Genomic DNA, 12,431 nt, shown 5'->3' with positions numbered 1-12,431 from the left:
TGTTATATATTCTCATTTTATCGGAGCTCTCTCTTCTCTCTCTCTCGGAGACAGCTCCACATTTTAGCAGTCCCCAATATGAAACATGCAAGATTTATGTTGAATGTGCCACCACCTGGGATTTTAGAAGTACTTCCTGAAAGCTAATTTCCTTCTCCCATGCCCATCTAGATACTTCCTAAGCGAGCAAGCGGTGGCAACACAGGGTAAGACTGTGTTACATCCAACATGCATGCTTATAGATGATAATGTAAAAGTTTCATCGATGCATGCCTGTCCTTCAGAACTTGGAAGGAGATTTGTCGAGTCTCTATCATTTGAGCGAATATGTGGACTGCTGCCCGTCTGTAAATAGGAATTTTTAGCGTACAGAGTACACAGCTTCACTTGTAGGGCACAGATTCTTGCCGACCGTAACCAGCAACGAATCGTAGCAATACAAAGAAATGAATGACAATGTGAAAAAGGATCATTTTACTGAACTTAAATTCACTTTACAATGGGCAATCTACAATCAAATTTGAAATGTTCAAAAAATTAAAGACCAAAGAATGGTTACCCTTCACCGGAACATGCCAAAGTTTCAGTCTAAAAAGTACACTGCATTCTTCCTCGGCAAATTTTCCTTCACGGTCCTATCTGTGCACTATGTCCAAAGCGTCCCTGACCACCATGGAGTATGCACAGCAAGAACCTAAATGTTTGTTGACATAAGCCTCGTGGTTTCAGCATTGAGAATTCCCGCTATGTTACATACCATCCATCTGTCATGTCTGTTCCTTCTTCGTGATGCTGTTAATATCAATCGTCACAGTGTGATCCAATGCCATCAAAACCGTAAATGGCGAGTGTTTATGACATCGGATGGGGGCATGATGCAACCGTCCTTGCATTGGCTACATCATCTATGACTAAGAACTCTGTGGGACAGCAAGACCAGACATCAGCCTGTGTTCTTTAAAGAGCATGAAACATGGATGACCAATAGAAAGAAGAAAAGGAATGGGCTTCCAATCTACCAGATGGTCAAATTACCCAAAAAGCTTGTTGCAAAAAAGGAAGGGACTGAAACCAATCTACCAGATAGTTAGACTACCTGAAAAGCTGACTGAAACAAAGAAAACTTACTTGCCCAGGCAGAGTAACCAATTCATTTCACATATACAAGAACTAGAAAAATACAACCAGACTAATGACGATTTTGAGAACAGCATTAAACATAACACCAATCAGCTCTAAAAGCATAAAGTGCAAGCAATTTTGGTCCAAGCCGGAACTTTGCTTTTTACGTGCTAAATTTTGAATGTGCTTAGTAAAGAAGGGGATGGTGGGACAAAAAAAAAAACATTGCTGAAAGGAAATGCAAATGATGCTCTAGCAAAACATGCAAGTACCTGTGCCACAAGCAAGCTTCCATTGCTGGACGGATGACAGGATAAGACGTTTACTTCCAGCATCTCTATGAATGGAGACCTACCAAGCAGTTGATCATTGTTGCTGTAAGATTGGCAGTTTACAATGTTAAGAATTAAAGTCATTATACAGCACACAGCTAGTGGCAAATGTGAGAGGGCACGTAAGGAAATGGTCAGATGTAAAATGTGAGAAAATGACCAGATAAACATGAATGCAACAAGCAACCATGAGGGACTACCGTTTATGTATCCTTATTTGGAATTCGGCCTCAAAAAGTATGAGCCAATAACCAGTAAAACCTTGATTTTCCATATATGGGGACTTTTTTCCAATTTAATCACAAATAAGGATATATTTTATTTCACAAATGGATATGCGATCCTTCAAGACCTTCACATCAATTTTCTGAGGGCATTGTGGGATGTCCACTTCTTTTATTGGTAAACTGGCAATTCTAGAAACCAAATTGAAATAACTCAAGAGAAAGTAAAAATAACAAAGAAGCCTGAGTTTTAATTCTCAAGTTAACTAGTGGGCAGGATAAAAAAGCAGTGCACCCAAACTGCTTATGTCTTTTGACTGGCCTAGGCACAACAACTACAACTGCAATTTTTTGCTCAGTCCCAATATGAAAATCTGATTTCCATAACTTGGTAAATAACATGTGTAGGGTTAGACATTTTAGTAATCACATACTCTGACAGGAAAGGAAAAATTAAGAGGAAACCTAAGTTCATGATCGCTCCAGTGTCAGACAGGAAATGTTAGGCTAATAGGATGACACAGGAAAGGAGAAAACATATACAAATGAAAATCTAAAATCCTTAGGTAAGAGAGCAATTGGGAAAGGAAAGATCAGGAAGAAAAGGAAAAAAGGACTTGGTGATTTTACAGTGAAACAGTGGCTATACGAGATGTGAATAGCCATATAAAGGACATGGAAATGATGAGTAACAAAAGTATGACGCCAAAGACCTTATTCCAGTCATTCCCCCTCCTTCCTTAGTTTGATTCAGTGGCATTTGAGACATATGTTCTTTCTCTTCACCTGTGCACACGACCTACAATGAAAATGATATTTTGAAGTATAAGAAACTAAAATATTAGTATTTCTGGCGAGGAAGCATGATATTCCACAAAACAACATAATCAGGAAATTCTCCTCAATAAGAAGTCCAGCACAGTTCTATGGACATAAAAGAGCAGAATACAAGAACAAACTTCTAACAGGTTGGGAAGTGAAACCCAATTTTCCTCTATTGGCATGGAAACGTACCATATTATGTTCATGTTGCGACAAGTTATTCACGTTTTCCTTTTCTCCTTCATAGATCTGCTAAACAAAAACCAACTAGATTCAATAACAACCTTGAAAGCATATGTCAAGTGAATAAAAAGGATAATATTTTTCTTCATTTTGAGAAGCTAAAGAAACCTTGAGAGGGGAATGACTGGTATGAGGCAAAGTTGTCTGAGATGCATTATGATGACAAACTTCAGATTTGAGGGACAGCTTTGCACCAATCACAGTATAGAAAAAATATAAGAATGAAAGCAGACAAAAAAATGAAAGAATTTAAAAACAAAAATAAACTGATTGTATGGAATGAAAATCAAATTCATATACCTTGTTGAATAAGTCAATAGGCGGATTGGGCTGAGGAAACCTTTTGTCTGTTGGAAAATTAAAACCCTAAAAGTTGTCCATTAAAAACCAGTAAAAAAATTATATGTTAGTCATCTATAAACTTTGAAGTAACACCTTGATCTCAATTTAAGGAGGAAAAAACTCAAATTGGGCATACCACAGGTTTTGTTGTTTCTCGTTTGAAATTTCGGTAAATACCAATATCTCCCTTGCTTGAAAAGATCTGCAGTCAGAAATAATGAATAAAGTCTGGAAGACTTATCTCAGAAGAATGAAAACTGGTTAGTGGTAACACAAGCTGACCTTCCTATCAAGCGGTCTTGCTTTAAATATATGGCCTTTGTCATTGATGCCTGGCTTTGTGCTGTCAGTGACTCTCGACCTAAGAAAAATAACCATTGTCCTCTTTTCACATACTAATACATGTAACAATAATATATATGTGTGTATGTGAGTTATGTAGATGTATGTGACACACTTTAGCAAAAGTAAAATGTTTATGGAGCAACATTAATACTGTTTGCAGGTTCACATGGAAACAGGGCAAATCAGTCTCAGTAATCTATAGTTAGACATTGAAACTTTCGCCAGCTGAGGCTGGGAAAAACAGGTCACGTCTTGCTCGACCATCCGATAGAAATTGGATGTCCCACTATCCAAATGGTATGTGGATGCAAGTATAGTTTGGAGGTTTATAACTGAAGGCCAAGACCAAATGATAGATCTGAACTTCACATTAGGCACGTCCTACAAACATATGCCTTAGCAGGTCCAACCGGGTAACTGCATGGGTCCAACTGGCACATGCTAATTGCTCAACAGGATGAAGCCTGTCAACTAATTAGCTTTTTTTGATGTTTTAGAAAGGAATAGAACATGCAAATATAAGAAAGAAAACTGCTGGAAGAAGCTAGCATGATGAACGGCTGTGCATTTATATCCTACCAAGTTGAAAATGAAATGGTGATTTATGCATCAAAAATCTAAAATTATATGGTGATGTTTGCATTGTGGTAGCAGGCATCAGCAAGACAGGCGCTCTATTGAGGCCGCTCTTGAGGAGAGACCATAAAAGGGAGAAATAGGAACTTGCTACTGTATGGAATTATTTGCAAACTGATTAATAGGCAGGGAAAACCAGAACCTCTGACTGGTGGCTAGATTTGTGAAGGGAACCAGATGCAGCAGGTAAGCTATTTAGATTTCAGAGACTGTTGCCAATGAATGAATCAATTTGTAGAAGCATGAAGTTGACCAGTGGACACTGCAAGGTGGACTGAATTATGTAGTTTTATATGTGCATACGTCCACATGCCCTGAATTTGATGAGACACAGCATTTTCGAGGAAAAATGAGGATAAGAGTATAATATAAATTGGACTATCATTCAAGTATGCAATATCACATTTTCTACTGGATTCAGCTAACCTTGGATAAGAGACAATTTTGTCGAGGTGGGGTGGCTTAGTGTCAGCAGGATCACTTCTGCCAGCAGCAGTAGGCACATTCCGGACCTTGATGACAAAAAAAAAATGTTGTTAGAAAGCCAGTAAAGAAAGCAATATCTATGAACATAATACATATTATTTAGTGATTGAAACTTGTACGTTAATCACATCATGAATTTGGAATTTTTCTGTTCGGCAAAATAAAGTGGGACACAATGTTTCATGTCATGAACCAAACTAACAGCTGAAAAGCAATAACCTACATTGCCTGGGTTGCCACAAGACACTGTTGATGGAACAGCCAACGAATGCTGCAAAGCTCTCTCTGATGTCTTCAAATGAAATTCCTGTCATATTGGAAGCAAGCAATAACCTTAGAGGATGTTTGATTACCTTGGATCATGGAAGATCCCAATATCTCAGACCCATGATCCTTAACAAGGATCTTAAATCCTTGTTTCAAAGATGCATAGCTCAGAACATGGTTTTGTAATCCTTGCATATGGATCTCAAATCAGAACCCCACCCCCCCTGCCTCTTTTCTCTTTTTCCCAACTAAAGATCCATGGATTTGGAAATAAGAATGGGTGGACCAAATTCATGGGTCACAAGTCTGATTTTTGCTAGAACCATGAATTTAGTGTCACTTGCAATTCAGAATACTCTTCCCAATGGAATAACTGGAAAAACTAAAAGATAAAGAGATCAGGAACAGAAAATGTACATGAAAAACAGGCATTCTCCGTGCACTTCTTTGTGGCAGAGGTAAAGAAGGGGCCTCAAGAACCTATAGAGTATGATGTAAAACAAAAAAAAGTAAGAAAATCATATATCAACAAGCAATTATTACAGAACATTTAAAGGAATACTGACCTTCCTGTTCAAGGGCTGTGCTTTAGACAGAGAAGCTTTTGTAAGCTCACATTCATCCAGATTTGAAGCCATATTGGCCCTGAAATTAAAATTATCCAAGAGAATCAGCCTCTCACAAAACAAAACCTCTACTAACCATGGAGCGGCTTCATAGAGAAGGAAATTTCATTTAAGATTGCAAAAAACAGGACCTAATTCTCCTAGCCCTTTGTGCAGTTTTGAGTTCAGGCTCTCTTGGCACAGTCAATCTCAATTTAGTTTGTTCACGAATTCCATCAATATGTCTATCCTGCATGAACATCAAAAGGCTCGATAAATTTCCTTAAGGAAAGAAATAACAGTAACAAGATGAGAATTGTAATGAAGTTTAACAGTTTGAGCATAAAGATAATCTGGTGAAAAGAAAAAATAATGAAAATGTGCAATAAAAAAATGAGTAAAAAAATGAGGTATATAAAACCTTCACAAGTGAAGAACACCTATTACTAAGGCCTGCAGCATGCATTCCCATGCAGCTGGCACTGCTTTGGCCTTGGACTTGTTTGGGGGCCTTATGAAGCAAAGGCATCCGTTCCTTCATATCGTGCAACTGCTGCATCTGCTATATTAAAAGGTAGCAAACAGATAAAAAACAAAAGGACAAGAAAGGAAAAGGAAAATAACCAATGAAAACCTGCTTTTAATTAGGAAAAAGAAAGTATCACACAAATGGTTAAAGATGCAGAAAATCAATGGAATAAGAAACAAAGATTTATGTATGTGTACATTTAGAATACTAGCACATGCATTAAAATTCAAACAATCATGCACCATCTCGAAGCATGTTTGTGTCTGCAAGTGTCTGTGTGATGCAAATGAACAAGTAATTTACAACTGTGAAAAATTATCATAATATAAAATTAGATAAGGAAAGTATTGTGTCAGCTATGCTCGCAGAGAGGGAAAGCATAAAACCAACCACATGCTACGAGCTATATGTTAAGAAAACATCAACTTGCAGTTACACAATGCAAAAGGCCGGAAAATGTGAGCTCGTTCGCACCTTTCGCAACTGGCCACCTTCCAGCTTTTGCCTTTTTGAAGCATGGCACTCACTGAAAGATGCTTTCTCTGCATCTTTTTTGTTCTTAGCAATAGCAGAAAGGGTAGGCCTGAATAAAACAGTCCAAGAGCATGATTCAACAATAATAAGGTCAAAAGGAAGCATATTAATTAGTATCATCAATGTCAAGTAGCCAATCCAAGGTGTAGACAGCCAACCTCAGAAAAACAGTCCAAAAGTATGATTCAAAAAGAGCAAAGCTTAAACAAAGCCTATTAAACAGTATCATAAAGGCAAAGCAGTCAAATCCAGCATTTAGATGCTTTAGTTACTGACTGGTGTTCACCTAAGGCCCAATTGTCATACCCATGCCATAAACTTTATCAACATCATTCCGACAACAAATCTATCAGAAATTTTTAAGGTGAGGAAAACAATCCAACTGACTGCTAGTTCCTAACCAATCAACATCTGATTAGATAAAAAAATGTCAGAGGTAAAAAAAATTGATATTACAAGGTTCAATCTGAATTTTAACAGGTCTAGTTACCGGCATTCAAGTGAAACATCCAGACATTGTTCCAGCAAGCAATGAGAGTCTTAAAATTACATAGTTAGCTTTATGGGTAAGACAGTCTTCTCCTAATGATAAGCAAAAAACAAAGCAGATTTTTTTAGATTTTGTAAAATTGGTCATTCACAAAAAATGCTGCCATCATTCAAACATAGCGACATCGATCTCGGGATTTTAATTGCAAGGTTTTTCTCAGATATTCTTTTGGCCAAGTTGTTTTATGGAAAATGTTGGCAACTTTTTTAAAATGAAAAAAATCAAAATCAGGTAAAAAAAAAATGAGAAACTAATAAGAAGACATAAAAAATAAGTAGATAAAGTGATAAAAAATATTTTAAATTTTAATAATGATAAAAATCATCATAAATAATTCAGTTTAAGTTTAAAGTATAATTCATGATAATATTCATGAGAAGCAACCATATAAGATTGCTCCTCTATCTATTTTTACAGCACAAATCTGCAGAAAAAATAACTACACCCTGCCTTAATAAGGCTATTTCAATGTCATGAACGCATTTAACTATAATAAATCCCTTAGTTTCATCTGTATCTATTTCAATCTTTTCAAACGATAGTTCAGTGGATTTGCAAGACAGGACACACCTTCCTACAATTCTTCTAGAAACTTCCACTTCTCTTGGGAAATTTAGGACTGATTTTTTTTGCTTGGCTAATTGGCTTGCAGTGGGCTTCATCAAAGTAGAACTTCTGGAAAAACGGGCAGTCAAGAAACTCTTGTCTTTGCCTTGGGGAGCATGCTGTCCATTATGGCTCTTAGAAACTATTCCTGCACAATGAAAGAATAAGAAGAGATTAAGATAAGAGAAGAAACACAAAAAGAACTGAGACTTGATTTTAGATGAAGCAGCAAAAACTAAAAAGAGGTGTCTTCTGCATGACTAACAAAGTGGGACCATGCCATTGACATGTATTTGCAAATTAGGCTAAGAAAATGCAAACTATATCCTTTGGCATATGAAGTTAAACATGCTGAAACCTAAATCTTAACGATATAAGCGGTAAATAAGCTAAAGATTATTGAATATATGAAATTGCAGTTCAAGTAGGAGCCAGAAATCATTAAAAAAAAAACTTTGCATTATAACTAAATCATCTGACCTTTAGAGGATTCAGTTTCCTTAAGTGAATCAGCAACAATGCAGTCCATAACAAGGCGATCCAGACTAGTATGTTGTGATAAATTCTGGATATAGCCCACTGGGGCATCAGCAGATTTTTCCATGATGTGGAAATCAGCAGGTTGTTCCATGAGAAATGCTCCTTGCATGTTCACTGAAAAAGTACATATATATATACATATATATATATATATCAGAAATATATTGGAATTGCAACTACAATCCATAATAGGCTAAAAGCCTAAAACAAGATTTAATACGCCAGACCACATTCTATGTCTGCCTTCTGATTCTACTTGTGCATGGAAGAAGAAAAAGGAATTAGCACAAACATGCTGTTAATAGTCTGCTAAGAAAGCACTACGAACAGATAAACAAAACGTTACAGAATATAGACTATAGAGACATTAAAATGTTCATAAATTTTTTTACCAAGTGCACAAATCCAAAAATGAATTTTCATGAATCATAGAAAGATCCCAATTCAAATAATGCAGTAGCTATCTGAAAATCATAAGATTTCCTGAATACACTGTAAAATGAATAACAAATTTGAATTTAATTTCACATTATCAGAATGACAATTTGCTCTCTAAATTTCATCCACATTTCTTACAAAAAATTGCTCATAAGAGGGACTATCAACATCATAAATTGATACAAAATATCATTTTTGGTTAGAAAACAGCAAGATTTTTCTTGGGTATAATACGGCAAAGTTGATTGTCTCAAGAAAAACTTGACAGATTTAAAATAAAAAATAAAAACCTAAAAATAAAATGTGAAAAATGTCTATTCACTAAAAAATGTAAAAAAAAAAAAACGTAAAAAAACACACATAAAAACAGAAAAACGAAAAAAATGAAAAAAAATAAAACACAAATGAAACGTGTTTTTCTTATTTTTTTATTTTAGCGTTTTTTCCCAAAAAAACGTGGTTTTTTTTTTCATTTTTTCAGATGACTTGTTTTTACTTTTTTTTTTTTGTGTTTTTTTTTAATAAAACGTGTTTTCTGTAACAATAATATCATCACAATTGAATGAAAATTGAAAAGGGAAAAAGAAAATCAAAACAACAGGCAGACATTGCAGGTTGCATTATGAAACCCTCACCTGAAGTAAAGAATCCCGAGCGTATTCTAGTATTTAACCAATAAATGTAAAACTATTATGTGTTCTGGCAATGAGGAATTGAACAAAAATAAATAAATAAATCTTGTATATGTCCAAACAATTTGGCGAAAACCAAATTAAACAAGATGATAGCTTGGTATGTATAATTGCAAAAAGGTTCTACATAAATATGATCGCCGCATCCCAACCACAGTTTAAAGACATATTAACCTGCATACTACCTTTTCTGTCCTCATCCATCATGTTTATCTCAGTTCCCATGCTAGGTCTTGAATCAGCAGGCAAGTGATGAATGGGATCATAATGTTCAACATCATGGGCTTGTGGAAGGTCACTTTCTTCATCTACAATCGCTTCTCTCATATGTAACAGCTTAGCCAAGTAAGCTGAAACCCAAGGGAAAAAGAGGGAAAATTTAAAATATTAGTCTCCCCATATGGTACCAAAAGGTTCAAAGTTTATATCTTGCTAAAGTCAATTGAACGTTTTTTCATTTTACTAAATAGCTATAGACCATAATCAGGGAAATTTGAAGAACCAATTCAATATCATAAAGATAAAAAGTAGCAAAACGGACATGAATATGTGGATTTTTCCAGGGCAGTCAAAATTTTCAGAGGAAGAAAATTCCATTTTTTTGATGTGTAATTTTCCAACAGTAAATTTGACAAACAGAACAATGAAATAATTTCATTCTGATAACAGAAGAAAAGGAGTCCAAAAAGGAAACAGGAAGCCAATATAAGCACTGAAAGGAGAAAAAGGTAACAGGATAATGGGCTAGGAAAAGAAGAACAAATAATTTCAGCAAATGAAAAATTGGGTGCATATAAATTAAGGAAGCAAATATTCGCAAAACAACGAACAGTTGGTTAAAACAATCACAAAGAGCAGAAGTTGCAAGGGCAGGGATTGTGCATAGATTAAAAGCTCCTCGAGTACAAAGTACCCCTGTCACAAATTTCAAGACAGGAAATAAGTAGTATCACAGGCCTCCTCTATTAATACTAATGTGGCATGTTAATGAAAAACATATGAAAAGAAGCTGCTTCCACAGGAATTTACTAAAAATTATGCATACGGATCTCTCAATTACTGTACAAGGATTTCAGACCGAAACAGGAAAGAAGATTGCTACCATTAATCTTATTTCATACTACCCAAGCATTTTGTGCTTGACGCATCAATAGATACGTTTCAAACCGAGAATTTTCTGAACCACTTGCATGATTTTGTTTCTCATGAAAAGACAAAACGTGGGCAAGCTCCGTCGAGAAGCGGCCTTAGGAAAGTACGACACAACCATCGAGCTACGTAGCATTGACTTCTAACGCCATGTCATAGTTATATGGAAGAAAAAACGGGAAAATTGTGAACGAAAACAACGAAGATGCAGCGAAAAACAATTTTGAACGCCATCGGTAAACTTCTTCAAAGACTTGTTGAAGCATATTCGTCGACATTAAGCTGCATCCCATGCACCAAGCTGAGGAGAAAAAACATTCGACCTCAACGTAAAAGAGGAACGGAAAAAGAATGCAATCTTACGCGAATCAGGATCGCTGCCGGCGCTATCAAACCACGCTTCGGCTTCTCGCGAATCGTCGGCCGTCTCCATCCCCGTGAAATCATAGAACCGTGGAGCTGAGTATTCGTACTCTAGGTCGATCTGCAGGGAAGACAGACCTTCCTCCCCTTCCCCCATCATCTCGTCCATCTCGTCCTCCATTCTCGAGTCCCAAACCGCGAACAAAGACCACCGAGAACAAGGGGCTAAAACAACTTTATCCACCCCGCCATTCAAACAACCAACGACCAAGAACCCAGACTCCTCCTCCTCCTCTTCCTCCCCTTCTTCCCGCTCTTCTTGAACGCATTCGCAATCAGAAGAACGCGACTGGATAAAAGATGAGAGAAGCGACAAGAGGGCGCGCGTTGGCTCGCTGGTTTTACCCAGTAAGCGACGGAAGATCGACAGTGCCCTATCTACGGTTTAACGCCGTCCGTCGATCTTGGGAATCCGATGGGTTTTAACTGCTATGGTTTACTCAGGTTTATTTTATAAAAAATGCGAAAATATTCTGGCCGTAGATCAGATCGGAAATTCCGTCCCTCGGACGGAGTCGCGCCTCGATACAGTAGCCGTTGGCCTCCTCGCACCACGCTTGATATTTTTGAGAATTTGAAACCCGGTTGAGGAGGCCCTAACCTTTCTTTTATTTACATATAAGAGCTCCCTGTTTAAATAATTACGCACGAACGCTGTTTTCTAAATATTTTTGCATGGAATTTATTGTGACTGATACTCGATCTAGCTACTATCTTGCTCATCTTTTTTTCAAGACGGACTCTGAAAAAATAACAAAAAGCAAGGGATAAGAAAATGCCATATGAGCTATTCAGCCTATTCAATTTCGAATACAAAGTTGGCTTTGAGATTAAGACAATGAAATTGAGAGCACAATGTCAAAGTTATATAATATACGTCACCTTTGATTATAATTGTTTATATAATGATCAAAATGTCTTTATTAAAATACAAAAAAAAAACTTTTTATAAAAGTAAACAAAGGATTGTAAAAAAAATATAAAAAATATCCTTTACTTTATATAAAAATCCAAAATACCCTCATTGTCCTTTTTGTTGCATGCAGACAGCACAGTAGGGTTGCATGCAGTGCAGCTCAATCCCATCCCGTCAAAGGAAGGACTTGAGCAACTTTTCATCCGATAAGTTTTCAAAAAAGAGGCGTTACATAAAATTTTCAAAAAGTTGAATTCTTTTCCTGAAATAATCTGGTAAACCCAGCTCGTGACATAAAAGCCCCGGTCATTTCGTTTCTTGAAAGCGGCAAAATAGTTAAACGTCCAATGCGTTGGATGTATCCGGCGATGAGCCATCACCGAATAAATGCGCCATAATTTGGCCGTAAAAGGTTAAAAAGTCCCTGAAACTTTGAACGCTCGAATAAGAACCTGCAATCCTTTTACAAACATAACCGGTTTAAAAAGTTGGACGATTCTGCCGGCCATCAAATACCAACAAATTGCCTTGACTTGATTTTGTTATAAAGTTGAAAGCTAACTTTAGGAATTCTCATATACATTATTTTCTTGGGGTTTAAAAGAGATTTTAGCTCCCATGAGAGCAGCG

At 36.5% G+C, this 12,431-nt stretch overlaps 1 protein-coding gene across 1 annotated transcript; it reads right to left on the bottom strand.

Moving 5' to 3' along the window:
- Nucleotides 1-459: 459 nt before the first annotated feature.
- Nucleotides 460-11,260, bottom strand: LOC116261860 (protein TPX2-like). Its single transcript, XM_031640768.2, has 19 exons — nt 10,826-11,260; nt 9,499-9,663; nt 8,124-8,297; nt 7,608-7,791; nt 6,428-6,536; nt 5,846-5,986; nt 5,577-5,674; nt 5,386-5,464; nt 5,237-5,299; nt 4,776-4,859; nt 4,493-4,578; nt 3,368-3,446; nt 3,222-3,287; nt 3,044-3,109; nt 2,852-2,929; nt 2,693-2,749; nt 2,392-2,477; nt 1,395-1,497; nt 460-920 (listed from the first exon to the last, which is right to left on the bottom strand). The coding sequence occupies exons 1-19, from the start codon at nt 11,004-11,006 to the stop codon at nt 912-914; spliced, it is 1,908 nt and encodes a 635-aa protein (XP_031496628.1). The 5' UTR covers nt 11,007-11,260; the 3' UTR covers nt 460-911.
- Nucleotides 11,261-12,431: the final 1,171 nt, after the last annotated feature.

Source organism: Nymphaea colorata, chromosome 10 (assembly GCF_008831285.2).
Source record: "Nymphaea colorata isolate Beijing-Zhang1983 chromosome 10, ASM883128v2, whole genome shotgun sequence".
Lineage (NCBI taxonomy): Eukaryota > Viridiplantae > Streptophyta > Magnoliopsida > Nymphaeales > Nymphaeaceae > Nymphaea > Nymphaea colorata.
The sequence above is the reverse complement of the archived record's forward strand: the minus strand, read 5'-3'. Positions and strand labels throughout refer to the sequence as shown.

What these genes read in the sequence shown, in the direction of transcription:
- LOC116261860 (XM_031640768.2), bottom strand. Translation starts at nt 11,006, where the DNA reads ATGGAGGACGAGATGGACGAGATGATGGGGGAAGGGGAGGAAGGTCTG. An exon ending in AAGGTGGCCAGTTGCGAAAG is followed by an intron (nt 5,987 to 6,427) that starts GTGCGAACGAGC and finishes CTTTTAATATAG; the next exon opens with CAGATGCAGCAGTTGCACGA. An exon ending in GGAGAATGCCTGTTTTTCAT is followed by an intron (nt 4,860 to 5,236) that starts GTACATTTTCTG and finishes CCAATATGACAG; the next exon opens with GAATTTCATTTGAAGACATC.